This window comes from Aspergillus thermomutatus, assembly GCF_002237265.1.
Source record: "Aspergillus thermomutatus strain HMR AF 39 chromosome Unknown NODE_271, whole genome shotgun sequence".
NCBI classification, from domain to species: domain Eukaryota; kingdom Fungi; phylum Ascomycota; class Eurotiomycetes; order Eurotiales; family Aspergillaceae; genus Aspergillus; species Aspergillus thermomutatus.
In genome coordinates this window covers 4,981-28,110 of record NW_020798321.1, presented here as the reverse complement: position 1 = coordinate 28,110, position 23,130 = coordinate 4,981, and the positions used below count along the sequence as shown (strand labels likewise).

Below are 23,130 nucleotides of genomic sequence, written 5' to 3'. Positions count from 1 at the left end.
CTTGACTCTCTCGCCATGCAACGACAGCACGGGAAGGGAATGGAAGGACAGAAATACGGGGAAGGTTAGACCCATACGAAACAGAGCTGGGATGTCTTCAATTTAAAGGCAGCCGTTGCAGCCAATGCGTGGGATAAGGGTTGTGAGATGCATATCTTCAATGTTACCGAGGGCGAAAGGCAATGTCTGATGGCCTACTTTTTCTTCTCCATCCTTATACGCAGACATAGTGAGCCTAGAGGCGTGGAGCTCATTGGCATGATTGAGTTCTGTTTTGAGATACCATGATAGCGAGACATGAGAGAACGCTTTCGAGACATCTCATGTTTGGATCCTCGTTACTTCTGCACCTTTACACAAACCATAGCAGATATTACGAATGATAAATTCTTCTATACTCTGACCGGATCTACCTTAGTTATTGAGTGTTGTTGGTGTTATCGATAGGCCCGCCAAGAATCGCAGTACCTCGACAAGACCCAAAATTTTGTTCGGACCACTAAAATCGTAGAAAAAAAATCTCCGCATCCACCACTTCCTCTTTTTTCTTTTGCAGGTCTCTACTCTCAACACAAGAAACATCACACCTCTCTGAACGACTTCTCAACTGCCCGTTGGTCGGTCCTTCCATCATGGCGACCCTGGCGGAGAAGCTCGAGAAGATCAAGTCTCCGAAGCTGCAGAATCAGCACCATGTGTGTCCCCTCCTAGGCTTTCCGCTCACCGTCTTCCTCTCCATAGCTTGCTAACGGATGAACCTTGTCATATCTTAAAGACCGCTGTGGTGCTCTCTGCGGTGGAAGATACACTTCGCGACCAGAAGGCAGATTTTTCCGCGACAGCTTATTTCGCAGCGCTTCTTGCGTTGTTGACGCAGTCGGTGTCAGCTACTCAGGGTATTGTCAACAAAGATTTAGCGACCTCTGTCGTCTACCTGCTCGACATCACAACCGAATACGTCCCTGCGCCCATTCTCCGCTCGAAATTCTCTCAGATCCTCACCAGCCTTGCTCCCGCCCTCTCTCTGCCGGAAGTCGAAGCCCCGCTCCTCAGACCATCGATTGGCTGCCTCGAATCGCTGCTCATCTCCCAGGACGCCGCCTCATGGAACCTCCCACACACACAGGTTGGCCCGCGCCGGGCGATTGCGGGACTGTTGAGTCTGGCGGTGGATCACCGACCCAAAGTACGGAAGAGGGCGCAGGAAGCTCTCATTAAGGTCCTCAAGAACCCTCCTCCCAGCCCTTCGCTCGACCACCCCGCGGCGGACATGTGCGCAGAAACCGGATTGCGGACACTGGGTGATAGCATCGCGGCTGCGGCCAAGCACAAACGGGGCCGTCATGATGCGCAAAGCCGGGAGAACCATGATCCCCTGGTAATCCACTCCCTCCAGCTGGTGAAGACGATCGCAATCGCATCGGGAGGGTGGCCGAGCAAGAAGATTGAACCGCTTTGTGAGTTGCTGATGAATGCGTCTCGGTCCAGCAACGAGTTCATCACAATGGGTGCTTTTGAGGTCTTCGAAGTCATCTTCTCCAGCATGGCGGATGAATTCTCGTCGTCGAAGCTGCCCCGTCTTCTAGACGCTATCTCCGAGCTCAAGCCTGCTCAGAACGATTCGCAGCTGCTCCCTCCCTGGATTGCGGTCTTGTCCCGTGGATATGATGTGTCTGCGCAGATTAACCCAGAGGATACTTTTGAAAAATTGCCGGCGCTGTTCAACATGATTTCGAGCTACCTTGCCTCGCCTTCGATGAACATTCGCGTTTCCGCCTCGGAATGCCTGATCTCGTTTTTGGCCAACTGCATCCCCAAGAATGTCATCCTCGAGCCTTCGGTCTACGATGAAAAGACCCTCGAGAAGCTTGCCAAAGCTGCAACAGACCTTCTCTCCGTGAAGTACCAAGCAGCATGGGCTGACGTGTTCAAGGTCTGCTCCGCCATGTTCGACAGCTTCAAGTGGCGGTCAAGCCCGTTTCTTGACGACATTGTCAAGACAATTGGAGATCTTCGCAGTAATGAGTCGTTTCATGGGAAGAAGCAGGCTGATGAGGTCCTCGGCAGTGCTGTTGAAGCTATGGGCCCTGCCGCGGTACTAGAAATCCTTCCTCTGAATATCATTCAGCAGAAGAACGGCCAGCCCGGTCGCGTCTGGTTCCTTCCGATTCTTAGAGACAGCGTTTCCAATACCAATCTCGCCCACTTCCGCTCTGAGCTTGTTCCTCTGAGCGAAGCATTGTACCAAAAGGTTGTCGACTACGGGTCTGCAGAGAAGACCGTGGAGAGGAAGATTTTCGAGACGCTCGTGCAGCAGACCTGGGCCATTCTCCCTGGCTACTGCGAGCTTCCTCTAGATTTGGTCGAGGCTTTTGATCAAAGTTTCGCAGAACTCTTGTCCAACGTTCTCTATAAACAAACCGAGCTGCGTGTTGACATTTGCAATGCCTTGCAGACCCTAGTCGAGTCGAATCAGGCTATTTTGTCAATTGAGTCGGAAGAGGACGATCTGATCCTCCAGAGGAGGATCACAAAGGCCGCTGCGAAGAAAAACATTGCTCACTTGGCTGGTTTTGCTAGCAATCTACTGGCTGTGCTGTTCAATGTCTACAGCCAGACACTCCCGCATTACAGAGGCTACATTTTACAGTGTATCAATGCTTATTTGAGCATTACCCCCGAAAAGGTCTGTTATTCTCTATTCAATCTCACGGATGCCCATCAACTCACATGAATGAATAACAGGAGCTCAATGAAACATTTGCGCGCGTTACCTCTATGCTCGAGTCCTCTGTGGCATCAGAGCAGGAAGCTGCCAAGCAGGGAAACCAGCAGACCGGCTCAGGCGACAAGATGCCTCCTACTTCTCACACCCTGATCGACTTGGTCATTGCCATGTCGATCTACCTGCCCCGCTCAAGCTTTGCAAGCCTGTTCGGACTTGCTGCAGCTATTCTGAACGGTCAGTCGACCGATCAGCAACTGATCAAGAAAGCATACAAACTCATTCCCCGGTTGGCGACCACGGAGACTGGCCGCACCGCTCTTCTTGAGCGCAGTGCAGAGCTGCAATCTCTCATGCTCGCGACGGCCGACAAGACGCCCGCCTCTGCCCGTCGGGATCGAAACCTAGCTATCTACGAGCTGATCACCTACCTGCCAACATCCGATCTACACTTTATTCCTTCCATCCTCTCTGAGGTTGTTCTTGGTTGCAAAGAGAGTAACGAGAAAGCCCGGACAGCCTCCTTTGACCTTCTCATCCATCTCGCTAAGCGAACCATTGATTCCGACCGAAACCCACCAGGAACTAAGATTCGCAACTCTCTGGTGCCTCATATGCCCGACGACGCCCCCGATGCCCCGGCAACAATCGAGGAGTTTTTCACCATGGTTTCCGCTGGTTTGGCTGGTAGCTCGCCGCACATGGTCGCTGCCTCAGTCACAGCGCTCTCCCGCCTTTTCTTTGACTTCCACACTCAACTCGAGCCCTCGGTCCGCATTGATCTGGTCCAGACAGTGGAGTTGTTCCTTACAAGTAACAACCGGGAAATTGTTCGGTCTGTCCTCGGCTTTGTCAAGGTCGCCGTTGTCGTCCTCCCCGATGACGTTCTGCGTCTCCGTCTGAATACTTTAGTCCCCAACCTCATGGTTTGGAACAAGGAGCACAAGGGCCGCCTTCGCAGTAAAGTCAAGGGTATTTTGGATCGCTTGATCCGCCGTTTTGGCGCACCTCTTGTGGAAGGACTGGTTGGCGAGGCTGACCGCAAACTGGTGGTCAATATCCGGAAGCAGCGCGAGCGCCGCAAGCGCAAGAAGAAGGAAGGCGAAGGTGCCGGTGACGAAGACGAGGAGGAGGACGGGGCGGCCGACAACGCCGGCAAAGCCGCCTACAACAACGCCTTCGACAAGGCCGTCTACGACTCGGATTTCTCCGATTCCGACGACGACGCCAGCGAGATCGACGTCGACGAGGAAGGTGTCACCCATGTTCGCGGCCGCAAGGGCAAGAAGGGCAAGCAGAGCGAGCAGTACATCCGCGAGATGTCCCCGGAGGACAACCCGCTGGACCTCCTGGCCCCCGACGCGCTGGCCAACATCTCTACGACCAAGCCCAGCGTCCGCTTCCTCAACACCGGCCCCGGCTCCCGGAAAAAGCGCGCCGCCAAGTTCGGCCCGGACGGCCGCCTCCTCATCGGCGATGTGGAGAACGACGACGTCGACATGTCCGGTACGCCTGGTGGCGACGCCGCCCCAGGCGAGAGCGGCATCAACGCCTACCTGGCCGCCGTCAGCGGACCCGACGCCATCCGCCGCGGCCAAAAGGGCCGCCTCAAGATGTCTCAGGCCCAGAAGAAGAAGAACAGCGGCGGCGACGGCATGGACCTCGACGACAACGACGACGGCGAAGCCCCCGCCTCCGCATCCAACAATGCCAAGGGCCCACAGTCCGCCCGTCGCGGGCTCGGAATGCCCAAGACACATGGCCCCAGCGGCAACGGCCGGATCCAGAAACGGAGAAATCCTCCCAGGGGAGGAAGACAGAGCGGGCGCGGCGGCATCCGGTTTGGGAAGAGACGGTAAAAGTGACGATGACGCGGGTTGCCTGCTTCTGGCAAGGCAGACTGGCAATCTATTCAACGCTGATGTACGGAGTACGGGCAATGACCACATAAAAACACTGGGACTTGGGACTTGAAACATGCACATGAACATGAACATATGGTATTACTGCATACTGCATACAGACAAAATATGGCAATTCTCTTCTGTTTCTCGTCCACGGCGTACGACCTCTACTTGTTTTGTTTCATTTCATTCAACCTTTTTTTTTTTTTTTTTTTTTTTGTTCTTCGATTGATGTCGTGTGTCCGGACCAACTGGTATCTCATATACCCTTTTCTATGCCTGTGCCTCATATGCAATTCCACCTATTCATTCGAGAGATAGATTGACGTAACCACCACAGATTGAAAGAACAATCCAAAAAGTATTCCTAGCCCTACCTTTCATTAAATCGCAATTCGAATCTAGGAGGCTAGTCGGTAGCTCCAGATCCGACCCAAGCGCTCAAAGACTTTATGTAGGATTGGCCAGTGGAATTCAGGTCCATAACTACTATGGATGAAGAATTGGTAGGTCACCATAAATAAAAAATAAAAATAGAAAATCCAAGACACATCTCGCCGATTGATAGACTGAGAAACATGAGACCAGCCCGGGTATCATTCTGCGCGCAATAGGAAAAAAAAAAATACAAGTACAACACAGTCGCGGTACCCTGATGCCATGGTGTTTTTGATGGATGCCAAAGAGCATGATCATCAAGGGTGCTCCTTCACACAAGAGAAGAGCACGAAACTCCCGACGCCCTGGTACAATCAGACCTCCAATCTTCTATATAGGTAGTAGAGGAGAGCGAATATCATGAGGAGGGGAAACGCAGGAAAGGAGAAACGGCCGCCCATTGGGAGGTAAAAGTCATTCCACATATCCCAAACATTGGTATCATGCCAAACCGTGAGACGCGAGGATGAAGAACGCAGGATCAGTCAGACGTCCAAAAAGGCCCACGCTCAGAAATCATTAGAACAAAGTACGAGGAATATGAATTCGGAAGGTCAGCGAGACGCCTTTTTGGCTTTGCCGAGCCACAAGTGCCACCATCGACTGACGCCAAGAACCGCCGCACGGCCATCATCCTTGCGCTCGGTGCCGTCGGGATTGCCAAGGATCATGGCAAAAACCCAAAAGAAGGCAGCAGTCCAGGCGAGAAGGAGGAATGCGATAGACAGCAAGGAGGACAGCAGAAGGACCATGAATAATCCACCCACAGAATAGCAGTCCATTGCCTCAGCAGGAGATGAGCGTTCAGGGTCATTATATATTGATTGATGTGAGGAGGATTGAGATGCGGCGGACCCTCGCAGGCGGACTAATCGCTCGTGTATGTGCAACTGAGGCACTAGAAGGTCGCAGAGCTGTGCACGAAACGACGTCGAGCGAAGATAGGGAACGAAGGAGCAGAGACGAAGGGGAGACACGAGGACGACGAAGATCAGACCGAAGACGGTATATAAGGATGTGCAGAGGGATAAAATGGGGACGGGAAGTGAGAGTCGAAACTATACAGATGGCAGGTTCAGTCAGCCTGATGAGACGCCTCTGCGAAAGGACTCGAGGACTTGGGACGGGGGCTTACCAGCATCGATAGTGCATCCTGACTCTCATCCACGGGAGGGCCGTCTTCAGGTATGGCTCGTTTGTGGACGCGGGGGGCGCTATGAGGGTAATGGTCGCCGGACATGTATGATGAATGGTCGGTCCAACTGCCACGAATGCGCTCGTCTTTGCGCACAGCTCCGTTACTTCATGCGCGAGTCAGTATAAAACCTTCCTCAACGTTCGAGGGGTCACAAACGTCACCGGAGCCACCACTAGTTGTTCAGAGACCGGATAAACAAATCCAACTGGCACCTGATTATAGTTCTCGGGCTTCCGCAACTCCTGGTCGTGCCGATGGTGATCGTTTGGGGTATTGCTCGTATTGGGAGGAGCGTAAGAGTCCACGTCGTCGTGGATGGAATGTAGATCCGAAGGGTTAACATTGACCACACTCTTCTGGTTGTGAGACTGCCGAGAAGACGACGATTTGGGAGGAAGATGTACCGCAGGAAGTGTGGCAGGTGTCTGTACATCTTGGAGGTATGCCGTCACAAGCTGATCGTTGTCCTGATAATAAGCAGGAGAATGAGACATCTCCGGCTGCCTCATGGCGGGCGAAGAACGGAAGGCAGGGAAAGTATATATGAGAAAATCGGTGGAGAAAGCCAAACAAGGGCCAACGAGAGATATTTCCACTCAAGTATGCGGCGGAAGGCGCACCAAGGTGGTACAGGAGTGCACACAAAGCAACCAAGGACAAGCTCACCGCATGGCGTCAAGAGCAAGGGATCCAGAACTCTCAAAGACGCGGACTGAGCACCGATAACGGGTAAGGCGGGAAGAGGGAGAGATGGTGATCAAAGGGGGGAGTGAGGGGAGACCGGTAGCAAGGGAGGAATGTAAGTGGGAGGGATAATGGGAGGAGCGGAGGACACGAGAAGAGCCTTATAAGAGTGCCATAAAGACACAAGGGAATTTGCATGAGCGGAAACCCAAGAAAGAGGAAGAAATGAAGGCTGTCTTGGGACCCTAGGAGGGGGGAAAAGGCGCCCTGCAGCGGAGAGAATCGCTGCGTGCGCCTGCCTTTTTGCGCCAAGACGCCCAGGTGCCGAGATCCTTGGCATGGACGACGTCAAAGAACAGTCACATTATTATTTGACCAGAAGAGTTGAGGAGTCATCGAGCGTGGAAAAGACAAGAGCCAAGGAAACTTGAGAGCGAAAGGGAATGAATGGACTCCATCATGGACGATGGAAGTCGACGATTTCGGTCTCATATCGCCTTGTAAGGGTCCCATCAGCAGACGGTTCTTCATTCTTCACTCCCAATCTCTGTGAGAGAGGCTGGTTAAGTCCGAGAGTCCGAGCTTTAACAGAGAGAAAGCGCGGGAAGGGTTGTCATTCTAAATGTGCGTCGCAGCCGATAGCCCGAAAAGGCAGAAGCCAGAGGAACTTAGGTTTCTTTAGGGGAGTTTCCCTTTCGGGCGGGGGAAGACGCGAAAAATGTTGAGAGACCGAGACTACCGAAGACGCTAATGGTATGGTACGGTATCAGGCTTACGACGACCAGAGAGAATGCCAAGCTGCCAAGGCCCTGCAGGGGGTTTTGGTGGTACTCAAGGGGATATGATTGGTTGGAATGCATTGAAAGGTGGCCATGATCCGCGTTCGGAGGTGCCATCGTTGGCTTGGCAGCAGGACTGGCCAGATCTCGTATGGTATCATGCGTACGCCGTATATCCGGTCAGGATTTTCTACAGCTCTAGGTCTGTCACTCATTAATTGAGGTCCTGGCTACTGCACTCCGTCTCCGTCAGATCTGAGGGGAATAGTACTTACAAACTATCGGATGACTTGACTTCTCCTCTGTGATCCTGAATTTCGTCATTCAGAGGGCACATTACACAGAAATTAAAGCCGACCCCGGAAAGGAGATCTCGACATGGAACTTTGCGCCGAGCCAGTCGCCCAGCCCTGCCGAGAGATTGGCGAGATATGTATCCTGCCATTGTGTCTCCGAAGCAGAAGCTGGTGCAGCATGCTTTATCTGCATATCATTAGGTAACCGTTCCCTTCCTTGCTGGCTGGAGTCTCTCAAATTTGTCTTTGCTACGGAGTCGATCTCGTCGATCATATGGATGCATTACCGAGGTTGCAGCATAGCTTGCTGCCTTCTTTACCTGATTTTCATCATCTAAACATGGGTCTGTTTTCTCCGCACAGCTTGTCTGAACTCTGAAGTCTGGACTTGAGTTGCCATCTCTCGGAATCGTTTGAAACATCTCGCTCCATGAAACATCCTATTCAGCCACTTTCGCGGGACGTTGTTCCCAGATCGACCTCTCAATCGACAACAGTGTTTCATCCACATGGCATGGTGACTCCCCGCAGGCAAGGGTGGCCTGAGTTGGCCTGAGCTGGCTTAGATATGCATGATTACATGAAACCTTTTCCCCCGCCCTTGTCTGGGCACATTGCGATCGTGGGCTTGCTACCTTTCACGGAGACCGAACCATTCTTGGCTTCTCAAATCAATCCGACGCCGAGACAATGGCGATAGTGCCTATCTATCCATTGTATCTGCTCTTGCTCAAGAAGAAATATTATGAGAATTCTGGCCAATGAGACCCTGCAGGTGGCTGCTTTGCGTGGCTTTTCTGTGATACAAAGCCGGATGGGACGGCAAGTTGCTTTGGTCGTACGTTGAAATCTGCTGCCTGGATATCAGGGGACCGCAATCCTAGAGGCTTGGCAGGTCTATATCCGGTCGACGCTATGTGACCAGATGGTCAACATCTATCCCCATATATACATATATATATGCTATGTTGGTCGGAGCTTCCTTTTCCACAGGTCTAAATCTATCAGTTTTCAAGGTAGGCTCTTGAAGGTTCGTGAGATCGTCAATACTTCATTCGAGATCGAACTATGAGCAATGCATATACCTTATTGATGCAGTCCGTCCTTCATCGGACATGGTGTAAGTCACACCGTCATAGCTTGGATAAAATCATCCTCTATACCCAAACCCTATGATCCTGATTATATATAGACATTGTTCAAGAACCGACCCCAAATTTTTTATGGTTGAGAGCATTACCAACTGGTCACCATACTTCAGCCCATATAGGAGTTTTGCGCTAGCCACATCCTTCCAAGGACAACTCTTGGCTGTGATGATTAGTTTTACAATACTATATATATAGTGGAAACAAGCAGTTGTCACTTCAATGATCAGCTACGTGATTCTTCTACTTGGTATGTGGAAGGTGGTCTATCGCAAAGGATGTACCATTAGTCTTTAGTGCCGGTATTTAATCATAATTGACAATTGACGCCCCAATAATCATACCCTACAGGATTGAAGGGGCATCACATTATACAATAGCTCATCTAAATTAATGAGCGCATGTCTGCATCTCCAGAGATCAAGGATGTATCTTTAAGACCTATATCGGAGCTGGAGTATTGAGGAGACAGCGGCACTCTCTCTGAATTCTCATATTCCAGGATTCTTGAAGTATCCCCTTTTCGACTGAGGTCCAAGAAATTTCACAGATAAGCCAATGTTAGGCTGTGAACTGTTTAAATCTACATTGCGGCCTTCTACTTCACCTTTTGCGTAATAAACATACAGTGCAGGGCAGAATCACAGGTTTAGAAAGGTCACTGATGTAAGGAATTATAAGACATCCTGGCAACGGATGACGGCTCCCAACTCAAAGCTTAGCTGAAGCACAGCGTTCATCCAGTGACTGTTTTGATCATTAATTGCTTGCTTGTCTGAATCACCCATGAGCGCCATAATGGCTACGGGAAGTCGGGTATAGATCCAACTCTGCATGCTTTGGCGATATGCTTAGAGCAAATCTGAGTAACTTATAGACCAGCAAAGGGGACATTGACCTTACCACGGAGACTTGGGCAGCTACCAGATGGAAGGACATGTCTCGATCTTTTCTACCTTGCAAATCCTACATTGAGCATTTACGGTGTCAGCCAATAGAACAGATTTGATGGTGCATATTGTCGCACATTCAACGCAGCACGAACAACAGAAAATTATGCGGCTTCTGGCCTCTTTCTTGCTATGGATTGAAGTGATGTGATAGCAGTGATCATTGTGACATGTGTAAGAGGAAGAGCATCCGCACCATACAGTCAGATGGCTCAGCCTGACCTCATTTCCAGGGCCATACTGCATCAGCTTCAGACGTGTCTCTTGGCCGATGGCCTCATCCTTAAGGAAAGTAATTGTGGTTCTGATTCCTGGAAATGGTATCTGCGAAGACCTATGTTGTCAGCCGGCCACTTCTTGAGTCGAGCACATTGGTTACTGAGCAGCTGTGTCAGAATGATCGATGCGTCTGGCGTGAGCGAAAGTCATATTGGCCATTGCTTCAGCAGGTGACAGTAAACAAACATGATCAGTGATGGCTCGGCCATTCATAACAACTTTGAGTATCTGCAAGCTGTCACCGGCAAGCGAAAGCTTATATCTCGAGGTTTGAGTACGTAGTATCCAATCTAGACAAATCAATGCACGCCTTGGGTTTATGTCAGGGCTGCCAACTTCTGGTAATCGTCTAATCTAGCGGATCACTCTTCTCAAAGTCATGGAAGGCATTGTTTGTAGCAGGTGTGCCTCTCATCAAAGACTATTTGTCTCTGTAACTGATCACATGGAGATGACTTTGTTGACAATATCTCAGCTACTGAGTCAGAATATATCACAGTTGATCATGAGGCTGATCACTGTAACAAGCTAAAGAAATCAAGTCTAACATCTCAACAACTATATACACTTATATCTTATGATATAAGGTACAAAAGGCTGCAAAGAGTGGTTAAAAATACTGAATAGTAAATGCCATGATGCACGATGTTGATTGTCTAGACCACTATCTGAATCCAATGCCGCTATGCAAGGTGGCCCACTGTGCACAAGCAGTAAAAGTACACCTGTCCCATGCGCCAACACTGATCGAGTCCAGGAACCAGTCATTACCGACCATCAAGAAAAGGCTAGTACGAGGTAACTAGTTACTTTAGTTAGAGGCTAGAGGCATCACCCGTGTGTTGTTAGCGTTACTCCGTAGTTAGTTGGTAGGCAAACTACTCCGTAAGGTAGTAAGCGAGGGAATACCTGAGTGCTCTCGCGCTGCATGGCACTGTGGCACATTAATGGCGCTCTCTAAGTTTCCTTCCGTCCATCGGGCTGCTGCTATCCAATCAACAACAAGATTATGTGCCTGAGATTTCCTGATTCTGAGATGTCTGCATGCTGACAAGTATCTCAAAGGTGGAAAAAGGAAAAGGACCTAGCGAGTCAACCTGCATAGTGCATCCTGCTGTGTAACCTGTGGAACTGGACAGGAATCATATTGACAGCTGGATCTTTCTTTATCTTTCCCCCCCTCCATTGTTGGCTTCGCTTTACTCGACATTATTTATTAATTCATTTCTTTCAAATTTTCTTACCTTGCAGTTAGTGACTCCTGTATGTTCAGCATGTACAGAGTAACTAGTAGTTAAAGTATATTGACAATCAGTACAAAAGGCCATTGATGCAAACAAGTTTTCCCTAACTGTATCTCTCCTTGGTTTCCTCCGTAGGTAAGCTATGAAGAAGCTAGGATAGAGCCTTACCTTGCAGAGGCAGAGAAGAACGTAGAAGGGACATGTTTGGACTTTCCTATGCACAAGTATCCACATGCCAGCTGATCTTGCACACATTGTTTATATTAACATGTTTCAGATCAGATATGTGCTCATTTGGTACTCGAAAAAATTTATGCACAAAGTAGAGCTAGGCCCTATGCATAGGGTCCCTGCCCCTAGAACCTACTTAATTCCTACATATCCTCATGGATTCTTGACTCTTGACTGAAGTGTATGGTACTTCTGTGATGATAACTCAAAGTCTGGATCTATGGAGTATCTACCATACAGTTACCATAAGTAAGATGTCATCATGTCAGTCTCAGGGATGAATTATGGAGTTATGTGCATGGGAGTGCCCGCAGAAGGATCATCGTGGCTCTTTCTCGATCCCTTGCTCGCATTGTGGGCTATTATTATTGCTTTTATTGTCGATTGCTTTTGAGTATTCTCCGCCAACAAGGGCAGCTGCCTTGATGTTGTGCGCAGAATTATTGAAAACAATCCCAGACTGTGCTCAGGCCAAGGCGATCTTCCAATCGTTGAAAAGATGGAACTCTCCATCAGAATATCGAGAATGACTTATCGACTTCAAACTGACTTGAAAAAGAGAAAGAGCGGTCTACTTATTGCTCTACGAGTACTGTGCCTTGAGTGCGGGAGAGCTGGCATTGTCCATAAACACCCCTGAATGTCAAAGAAAACTTTCATTTGTGGAGGGGAGGACAAGGCCAAAGATGAGCAAATAATAATGATCGCAGATTGGTGGCTGGCCGAGCTAAGTGATGTATCATGCATCAAGAAATGGAGGACCTAGGAAGGCTCCAACTCCAAAAGAAGCCGGCGACCGATCAGAATTTCCGGCCGAGAACGGCCCCACAATCTGGAATGTAGTACATAATTTGATCTGGGAAGCACTGTAGCAGTGGCTGGGGCGCTGGGCTGCTTGGTGGCTGGTGCTAATGGTTCTTCCAGGCAAGCGGTTGCTGTGGAGCTGCAGCAAGCTTGGTGACAATGAATGACGGAAGGGGCAAAAGGAGAATTGGGATTTGGAAAACACCGTCTTCGGATGGCCTGGAAAGTATAATCAGAACAGTGAACTAAGGGAATGGACCTCAGGAACTCCTTTCCTCGAATAATTTTGATAAGCTGGAAATATGTTCAGATCCAAAATGAGGACACTCGAACCAGATACTTTACCCCCTTCACCTCATACCTGCAGCTACCAGACGAAAGTTTGTACGCAGATCAACTTGTCAAATGACAAAAAACTGCACTCCTGTCACCTTGTGAGGTTGTGACTTGTGGGTGCTGGTTGTAGAAAATAATAAAAAGGGGGGCCAAACCTGGAATGATGATCATGGGCTTGACCGGAGTAGGTTTGTGGGAGACGCGACGAGAATTGTGACTCGGCTCAATAGGGCTATGGGTAAGGCAGGCACTAGGCGGGTATTACTAATCTCTTAGCCTCATAAGTACCTAGTACTGTAAGTAGGTAATAATTTTTGAATTATTATTATTACCATTAATTTCGATCGTTGGGGCGACGGGGGCGAGTGCAACTGTGCAAATCTGCAGGATTGTGCAGGTGGTCAGGGAGTGGAGTATGTACTACTCTGTAGGAGTGTAGGTACAGCTACGCCTCATGCCTGACTAGGTCTGCCCGGGAGCTTAGGCTATTGAGCTTTATGACCATTCGCCAGTCAACTACGGGGCTCGGGTCCCACCGCCCCCAACCAAAGAGCATGGGCGGCTCCGTAATGATGATGCACTAAGGAATTTTTTTAATTTAAAATCAAGAGGGGTGGAAAAAAAAAAAAAAAAAAAAAGGCCAAACTCAATTAAATTAGTACAGTGACTAATTCATGGGCCATGGCACGGGGAAGAGATAGTGGGCCCCTCTCCCATGGTCCACCTGCAAGCCCCTCGGCGAGTCACAACCGGGGCTTCGTGCTAGACCTTCCACATTACGGCAGTGCGTCGCTGACTCTGGCGCTTGCAGTCGTCAAATCAATGACACGCCTTCGAGGTTTGACCCTGGGACTCTGTAACACTCCAAGTTCTAATAAATATCCACCAAGCCATAAACAAATTACTATTCCAAAAAGTTCTGCTTCCTATCTAGATTGACTGTTCAAACAAATAATTTTCTACTTCATGATTACACTTACCCCTCTGATCTGTGTCTCTAGTCTTGTTTTTGCCAGTGCTCAAGAGGGTCTAGGTCTTCTGGACTACTCATAAATCATAATGAATTCCTCTCCCAATCGACTGTTTCAGATTTCAGAATCTCGCTCAGGGTCAGTCACTAGGTAACCTGCTAAGTTGCTACTAGCCTACTATTTCTTAGTACAGCTGTACAGGGATGGCCTACTCACCCTATTATTAGTGTGTTACTGGCTGAGCCCCGCTTGCCAACCCCGGCCGGTACTAACGACTAAGCCTCCTGTCTGTCACTCTGACAGACAGACCGTCGGACATGCACACAGCAGGAAGGCAGGAGTGTTTTGGCCTAAGTTTCCATCTACAGAGAATAAGAGCCATGTAAGTTCAAGAATAACCGGAATTATTCATGGATCCATTTGTACAAAACAGAAAGAGAATCGGCTCCATTTTTAGTAGTTGGACGCTGTAGGCTTAATTCTTAATAAAGCTTGAGAATGGCGACGCCATCAGTCAAGCACTCATAAGTTACTTTGAGATATTGTGAGGGGCTATAAAACAACATTTATCAATAACACATATTCTTTCCTACTATTTATCCTATTTTACCACTATTTGTGCCAGGTAAAAATAGGACGGAAAACAGGCGCTGGGACGACTGCACCGTTTTCACCACAAGCGTCCCAACTTCCGGCGCACGGAAAATATTAACTGTAAATACCCGCGGACACGACTCCAGGTTGTCCCCACCGAGCTAGGCCGTTCCTGGACGTCAAGCTGCCTGTCTTTGGCTTGGCGCCGGACGACCGCCATCTCGTCTTTTCTGTGCTTTCTTTGCTTTCGCTGACTGCTCGAGAGCTGCACAACCACTAGCGCGTCTTGGCAGAATTCACCCTCTTACCACCCAGCCCCTCGGCCTTTCCCTCTTTCCTCTCTTTCTCTCTTCTCTTCTCTCTTCTGCTTCTTCTCCTCTCTACTCCCGCCGCTTGCTTGCTTTTTGGCCTTTTTTCGTCTGCGCATCATCCCTTTCCCCACTCACTGACTCCATCCCCTTCTCATCTACTTCATCCTGTTTGGCTTCGCACTTCAATCCTCCCTTTCTTCTCGTGCTTCTCTGCTTCATCCTTGCTGTTTTCGCCTCATTGGCGCCGCTCAGCCGCATCTCAACTCACCTCGTTGTCTTCGGTTGTTAGCGCTCTAGCACGGCGGCTCTCTATCATTGGAGTTTTCTGCTAAATCTTCATTTTCTCTTCGAGAAAAGTGTCGGGACTTGTTCCTTCGATCGGACGCATTGTCTAACTGAGAAACTCTCCTTTCCACAATCCGGATTCCTCAAACATTGGATTTCTTCGCTCTTGTTGGCGAGATCGGTTACAAGACTTCCGATAGAGATCACATTTGCTTCGCAGATCATCGCAATCGCACCAAATTCGCCAGCTGTGCAACGTTCCAGTAACACGAACACTGATTGCATCATCGTGTCGCAAGGTTCATGGGATACAAAGTCACAGGAATATCTTAGTCTCTTTGTGTTGCGATCCCGAGTAGTCTCTTCGCCAGCACAATGGCTCACACTCAGCCGTCGCCTACTGGGGGCGTAGCTCCTCACCACGGCCATCTTGCAGCCCACCCGCAAGTCAATGGTCATATGCCGCTGCAGTCTCAAGGGCAGAAGGGTCCTCCTCTGACTACCGCCCAGAAGATTGCGGCGCTTAATGAGCAGGTCTGGCTTCAGATTGGTACGTTACTTCTTGTCATTGTCGTGCGCCCGTTTGAAGGGTGCTCCGCCTCTGCTCTGAACTCCGTTTCGCTGACTTGCCCTCTTTGCGCAATTACAGGTAGTCTTACCGAATTGATGGGCGATCTTGATGGTGCCATGAACGCTTATGAGCAAGCGCTTCGACACAACCAATGGTCAATCCCTGCTATGAACGCCATATCGTGCATCCTCCGGACCAAAGAACAATTTCCGAAGGCAATCGAGTACCTTCAGAACATTCTCAAATTAGACCCGACGAGTGGAGAAACCTGGGGTAGTTTAGGTAATTAGGAGGCTCCCCCAGACCTTGTTGTCTGTGGTCTCATCACGGTGACTGACAAACTTTATAGGTCATTGCCATCTAATGATGGATAATCTGCAAGAAGCTTATACTTCTTACCAGCAGGCGCTATATCACCTGCGTGACCCCAAGGTTCGTGTTTTAGTCCTACACTCTTTCGCTTGACAAGGCTAACCGCAATTTTTTCACAGGAGCCCAAGCTCTGGTACGGAATTGGTATTTTATACGATCGCTACGGCTCCCTTGACCATGCCGAGGAGGCTTTCTCCCAGGTCATGCGGATGGCACCCGACTTTGAGAAGGCCAATGAAATTTACTTCAGGCTCGGCATCATCTACAAACAACAACAAAAATTCAACCAGAGCTTAGAGGTACGTTCATCGGTCTCCTGTCTATGTGTAGCCTTTTTGCCAACAGCAATTTCAGTGCTTCAAATACATTGTCAGCGACCCCCCTCGTCCTCTTACAGAGGAAGATATCTGGTTCCAGATTGGCCACGTTCATGAGCAACAGAAGGACGTAAGTTATCTCCCAATCTCGCTTGGCGGCTCATACATAAGCTGACAACATCACAGTTTGATTCTGCCCAAGCAGCCTATAGGAGGGTCCTGGACCGTGATCCCAACCATGCAAAAGTACTTCAACAACTCGGTTGGCTTTACCATCAGCAAAGCAACAGCTATGCAAGTCAAGAAAAGGCCATTGAATACCTTGAAAAATCTGTTAGCGCAGGTAAGTTGTTAGCTCATACCATCGACCCTGAGCAAGCGCTAACAAGCCTTGCTTCTTTTAGACAACAGCGATGCACAAAGCTGGTACCTGCTTGGTCGTTGCTACATGTCGCAAGCCAAGTATCCCAAGGCCTACGAAGCCTATCAACAGGCTGTCTACCGAGATGGACGCAATCCGACTTTCTGGTGCTCGATTGGTGTTTTGTACTATCAGATCAACCAGTATCGCGATGCATTGGACGCTTATTCTCGTGCAATCCGCCTGAATCCTTACATCTCGGAGGTGTGGTACGATCTGGGAACTCTGGTAAGTCAGGTTGCGGGGGGATGGGTTTGGGGGAAAACGCGCCGGAGACTGAAGTCACTGACCACCGCTCTTCTAGTATGAGTCCTGCAACAACCAGATTGCGGATGCTCTTGACGCTTATGGTCGCGCCGCCGATCTGGATCCTACTAATGTCCACATCAAGGCTCGTTTGCAACTGTTGCAAAGCCAGCTCTCAGGCGCCAACCAGAACAGTGCTCCTGCGCCCGCTCCTCAACCTCAGGACGTCCATCCACAGGCTTACCAGGCTCCTGGTGTGGGCGCTCCTCCAGCTCCTCAATGGGGCGCGCCAGCCCCAACTGGAGGCCCGCCCCCCCAGCCTCCCGCTCCTCCAAGGCAGATCGCCGACTGGAATCGCGGCATCAACGATGTGCAGTCTCAGAATCAGGCGCAGCCCCAGGCAGCGAACGGTTTCGATCATCGTGACCAGGTACGGGCCCCTGTGGCTCTTCAGCAACCAAGCCCACGACAGGAGCCGGGCAGGGCCTTCCCTGATAGTGTTCGTGCTCCACCAACAGCTCGTTCTCCAAAGACCACGGTTGCGGGACCTAGTGCATTTGCGCCTGCGCACGCACTGCCCCAACTTCCCAACCCACCACCGCCGCCTCATGATCGAGCTCCCACTGGTACTACTCCTTTCGCCTCTGCTACTCGCGGACCCTTGCCACCCGCCCCTACTTCTGCTGCACCTCCCACAGGCCCAACTGGGCCTAACGGTGCTCCTGCTTCTGCTGGACCTCTGCCACCATACCCCCGCCCATTCACCCCGCCGACAGAGATTCGGCCCATTCGCGAGGAGAGACCATCGTCGCCCGGCTCTACCTACCCTCACCAGCAGTATCATCATGGCCCAAGTGTGCCAATGCAGGGGGTTAGTAGCACTGGCATCGCAGGTGGTGCCCCTGCTCCAGCTTCTGCGATCACTGCTGCTGAAGCCGCTGCACGAGAACGTGAAGATCGCCCAACATCGGCGATGAAGCGGGGTCGGGAGTGGGAAGCTGAGTCGGGCCCTTCGAAGAAGATTGCCAATGAGGAAAGCCGTGCCCGCTTGGATGATCAGGTCGCTCGCCGCGTAACCCCTCCGAACCGCATGCCGTCACCTGGCGAGATGCAGCGTCGCGGTTCTTCTGAGGCTCGACGCGAGGACCAGCGCCGTGTGAACGAGACCTACCATCCATCAGAGGCTGCTCACCATCCTCCAACTCTCCCATCCATTCAGCACATGCCTCAACACGCGCCTGGCTCGAGCCTCCCTCCCATGAATGAGGGCCCTGCTCCGGCTTCCAACGGGCCTCAGCCAGGTGCTTCATCAGCCCAGGTGCAGGTGAAAGAAGAACCGGCTCGCAGTGAGCAAGTTCCAGCTCATGAGCCCGCTGCGCGTAAAATGGACGTCGATGAGAACTACGACGATGATGGAGATGACGAGAAGAGAACGAGCACAGCCGCCAAGGGCAGTCCTGCCGCCGGTAGCAACAGCAGCAACGGGGTGCTGAGCAGTGGCGCCCAGACTTCCCAGTCGAAACAGGAGTCTGCAGCCTAAGCACATGATCATCTCTTGTCCACGAAGCTCATCTGATGATTGCAAGGTTGCGCTGCACAAGCAAACAACTGCCTCCGAAGATTTCTCTATTATGAACAATCTTTCGTACCTTCGTTTACCCTTCAAAATTTCCCTTTTCTTTCTTCAATATCGTTCTCCGTCTTTCCGGTGGCATTTACACTAGCTGTTGCTTACGTATTCAAAGTCTGTACTCTATGAAAGCCATCGGCATAGTAGCTACGGGGAAATATTTACTTGTTTACGTCCTCTCTTGTACCCGTCTTTGAACCCTTCTTTGTCCAGATATCTTCTCTCATCTCCATTACCCTTCAGTTTCCATGTGCATGATTCAGAACTCTATTTTCAGAAATGACAATATCTTTTCCAGAGCTTTTTTTGGCGAATGTCTTAACCAAGTGTAGACGCTGCTTTGATTCTTGAAAGAAGTGGGAATTTCGATACGGGAGTTGCAGGTACTCGAATCGAGTCAAATTTGATGCTGCGACATTTCTTCTCTCCGCGGTAACCTCTTCAGTCATATATCTCAAAGGGAGTTCGAATAAGCTGTACAATGCTTAGATAATTGAAATGTAATTGAATATCGTTATATGGTGAGTTTTGCCCATATGCATAGCCATCTTGTAATAATTAAGGTACGGAGTACGCCAGAAACGAGAATGGTCAGGGCAAATATGCCTCAGGCAGCGAGGTGCGGGTTTTTAGTGCCTTAGTCACAAAAGGGTCGCTTATCCGCAAAAGGAAATGTGTCGCCAAGACTTCGCTTAGGTCAGCCCACATTCGTTAACCGTGCAAAATAACGACCTTCGGCAAACTCAGAGATAGACACTCTCACTTACCACTTCGACAACTAACGACAACAGGGTCAAGATGTAAGTTTTGCGCTTGAACACAGATCAATTATAATGAAAGAATAGAAACGCTGATTTTACTCTTTTTTCCAGGAGTCACCGGAAGTACGAAGCGCCTCGGCACGGTTCGTCAACCTCGTTTTCCTCCTTCGATGGATTCGAAATTTCTGCGTTCTGTGTGTGTGCGATATACTGACCACCATACTCACAGGCTCTCTTGCCTTCCTGCCGCGCAAGCGCGCTGCCAGACACCGTGGAAAGGTCAAGAGGTTAGTTTGATCGCTACAATTTTCAATCTCGAGCCAAAAAAAAGAAGACAGTATGCTGAGTGTGCGACAGCTTCCCCAAGGATGACCCCAAGAAGCCCGTCCACCTGACGGCCTCCATGGGTTACAAGGCCGGTATGACCACCGTCGTCCGTGACCTTGACAGACCCGGTGCCAAGATGCACAAGAAGGAGATTGTTGAGGCTGTTACCATCATCGAGACTCCTCCTGTATGTCCATCGACCCCAGGATTTGGTTGGTTACGAAACGGGGCGGTCACTTACACTTTATTTCTCTATAGCTTGTTGCTGTCGGTGTTGTCGGTTACATCGAGACTCCCCGTGGTCTCCGCTCGCTCACCACCGTCTGGGCTGAGCACCTGAGCGACGAGGTCAAGCGCCGCTTCTACAAGAACTGGTACAAGAGCAAGAAGAAGGCCTTCACCAAGTACGCCAAGAAGCACGCCGAGGAGAGCGGTGCCTCCGTCACCCGTGAGCTTGAGCGCATCAAGAAGTACTGCACTGTCGTTCGTGTCCTCGCCCACACCCAGATCCGCAAGACCCCTCTCAAGCAGAAGAAGGCCCACTTGATGGAGATCCAGGTCAACGGTGGCTCCGTTGCCGACAAGGTTGACTTCGCCCGCAACCTGTTCGAGAAGCCCATTGAGATCGACAGCATCTTCGAGAAGGACGAGATGATTGATGTCATTGCCGTCACCAAGGGTCACGGTTTCCAGGGTGTCACCAGCCGTTGGGGCACCAAGAAGCTTCCCCGTAAGACTCACAAGGGTCTGCGTAAGGTCGCTTGTATCGGTGCTTGGCACCCTAGCCACGTCCAGTGGACTGTTGCCCGTGCCGGTCAAATGGGTTACCACCACCGTACCTCTTGCAACCACAAGGTCTTCCGCATTGGCAAGGGCTCCGACGAGGGTAACGCCTCCACCGACTTCGACATCTCGAAGAAGCAGATCACTCCGTAAGTACCAAGACATTTGGATTGCTCGAATGAACAATATCGCTGATGAATTCTCCTTACAGCATGGGTGGTTTCGTCCGCTATGGTGAGGTTAAGAACGACTATGTCATGGTCAAGGGCTCCGTTCCTGGTGTCAAGAAGCGTGTTATGACTCTGCGCAAGACCCTGTACCCCCAGACCAGCCGGAGAGCCACCGAGAAGGTCGAGCTCAAGTGGATCGATACCTCCTCCAAGTTCGGCCACGGTGCTTTCCAGACACCCGAGGAGAAGCGTGCTTTCATGGGTACCCTCAAGAAGGACCTTGTTACTTCTGCTTAAGGTGTTTATGTCGGTTTGGTGTAGTGCAGCTTATTACCTTTTTCAATAAAAAAGCGAACAATACCTTCAAATCCTACGCCTTCCGCTGAAGTATCAGTGATACCTGTTTCTAAGTATTCATGTAACTTAAGGTAATATGATGATGTTTCGAGGAAAGTAGTCTTCACAAGGCGATCAAGTAGTGTATGCTTCAAAATCACTGTTGGTTTATACATAAGAGCTGTGACCCAAGGGCTTGAGAGTAAAAGTTTGCGCCTGCCGGAATCTCGCCTGGAATCTCTTTTGCCCTCTCCTAGGTCTCATTTGCTGCAGACAAAGCTTCGTCATTCCTGCCGTGTGATCTTTTACAGTCTTACTTACTTGCATCTCTTTATCTAATTGTTAAAATCTAAAAGACACTGGCCGTTTGTTGAAGCACCCATGCGTAGGTGGCAGCTGAGCCGCAGGGCCCATTGCGTCATTAATCGCAACTCGTGTTGGGCTTCAACTTCAACCCCATCTTCAAATCTGCTCGCCCGCTCTCCCCAGTCTCCGGTATTACAGTCTCGGAGTCTTTTCCCCTCTCACCGACATTGTTGCTCATATTCCCACTTGCGTATTCGAACTTCTCCACAGAATCAGACACTTCTAGTTTCGTCCCACCAAACCCACTACAGCATCGCATCACCGAACCCCCGCCGCAAACCCATCATCTCTCGAGCCATGTCTTCAGACGACGCCTACATGTCCTTCCTGGACAAGGCCAACGCAGGCGCCAATAGCGGCCGAGCACAACAAACCCAGCAGTCGTCCGGCGTGCGCACGGAGGCCGTCGATATTGGCGTTCAAATCCCCGCTTCACTCAAATCAGTGCATGCATACTACGTCTCCGAGACAGACGAGCCCTTTGAGCCGGTAACATTGAGATGGCAGGGTGCGAATAAGGGAACTTGGCCCGGTCCTGGTACGTGTATCTCGATGGACAGTCATACTGCGTGAAGAAAGCAGTTGCTAAACGATGCCGTATCCGCACAGCGGAATTCTCGAGACTCATCTCCCCCGACGCTGATCTCTCCTCGTCCATTGAGACATTGACGCCTTCGACCTTTGATCCTAGGAACCAGTACGCGTCTGCACTGCGCGCGGTGCGGGCCGCGGTCGCGCAGGCTTCTGGGGGTGGTGAGCCTGGTATCAGTGAATCGGATGTAGAGGTTAAGGTGTACCGGGTGGAAGTTGGCAAATCGCGCGTTCAGTATTATATTCTGGGGTTGGATGCCGAGGGAGGTACTATTGTGGGATTGAGGGCGAAAGCGATCGAGTCTTAGTTCGCTTTTTTCTCGAGTCTGTATGTCCGGTGAGTTGTGAGCTTGTAATTGATATAGCCAGATGATGATTTATGTGATATGTGTCTAGTATAGCTTGAGCTCTTCAGTTCCAGTGGCTCCGGGATTTATTGTACAGAGTCTATGCAAAATATACATTCTCTCTTGCATGTTACGACACAAGTAACCATAATGGTAATCATAATTTGGTGCATATCGATACGCAATAGTAGGAATCGACCATATTTTGCATGAGAAGCTCTTATTCTGCAGAACATTATGATCATAATATGTGGATTCATGTCGTTTATATTATTACAAGTCAGTGTGCTTCCGTATGATCCATGTAAGACCACCTCGTTCGTCTAATAGTCCACAGAGAGCTCTGGTCTCCGTCCACTATCTTAACCACTGACATGTTCATAAAGACCATGATATATCGAGCAGGAGCTAGATGACCATAGAGCTACGCATCGTCGATTCCAAGTAGAGCAATGTGGCAAAGTCAAGTTGTAGACAATCTATGTGCTTATTGATTCTTGAAACAGTGACAGGGAAGAGGTATCACCAATGTACAGAGTAAGGAGAGGAAGTGTCACTTTGATATAAGGCACGGCTTGATCATAATGTGACCGTCATTCAAGACGCGCATGTATCTATCACCAACTGCACGCCCGACATGTATAACCAACTGATGATCAGCAGCATAACCACAATAGACACCCTATTGAGTGACTGCCTGTCAGAAAACACGTTT

At 50.1% G+C, this 23,130-nt stretch overlaps 4 protein-coding genes across 4 annotated transcripts; 3 read left to right on the top strand and 1 right to left on the bottom strand.

The window, feature by feature from the left end:
- Positions 1-632: 632 nt before the first annotated feature.
- CDV56_103414 (mRNA-binding protein RRP12) lies at positions 633-4,584 on the top strand (the record flags this gene model as incomplete). Its single annotated transcript, XM_026757033.1, has 3 exons — positions 633-695; positions 776-2,686; positions 2,746-4,584. 3 exons carry the CDS (start codon positions 633-635, stop codon positions 4,582-4,584), a joined length of 3,813 nt encoding a protein of 1,270 aa, XP_026610873.1.
- Positions 4,585-5,621: 1,037 nt separating this feature from the next.
- Positions 5,622-6,774, bottom strand: CDV56_103168 (uncharacterized protein; the record flags this gene model as incomplete). The annotated part of the gene is made up of 3 exons (XM_026756787.1): positions 5,622-6,125; positions 6,203-6,368; positions 6,422-6,774. The coding sequence occupies 3 exons, from the start codon at positions 6,772-6,774 to the stop codon at positions 5,622-5,624; spliced, it is 1,023 nt and encodes a 340-aa protein (XP_026610872.1).
- Positions 6,775-15,552: 8,778 nt separating this feature from the next.
- Positions 15,553-21,072, top strand: cyc8 (60S ribosomal uL3 domain-containing protein; the record flags this gene model as incomplete). Its single annotated transcript, XM_026754895.1, has 13 exons — positions 15,553-16,030; positions 16,098-16,180; positions 16,240-16,419; positions 16,475-16,567; positions 16,624-16,780; positions 16,842-17,086; positions 17,163-18,631; positions 19,526-19,534; positions 19,607-19,638; positions 19,725-19,782; positions 19,853-20,009; positions 20,081-20,754; positions 20,817-21,072. 13 exons carry the CDS (start codon positions 15,553-15,555, stop codon positions 21,070-21,072), a joined length of 3,891 nt encoding a protein of 1,296 aa, XP_026610871.1.
- Positions 21,073-21,774: 702 nt separating this feature from the next.
- Positions 21,775-22,376, top strand: CDV56_101078 (uncharacterized protein; the record flags this gene model as incomplete). Its single annotated transcript, XM_026754697.1, has 2 exons — positions 21,775-22,015; positions 22,087-22,376. The coding sequence occupies 2 exons, from the start codon at positions 21,775-21,777 to the stop codon at positions 22,374-22,376; spliced, it is 531 nt and encodes a 176-aa protein (XP_026610870.1).
- Between the last annotated feature and the right edge of the window lie 754 nt (positions 22,377-23,130).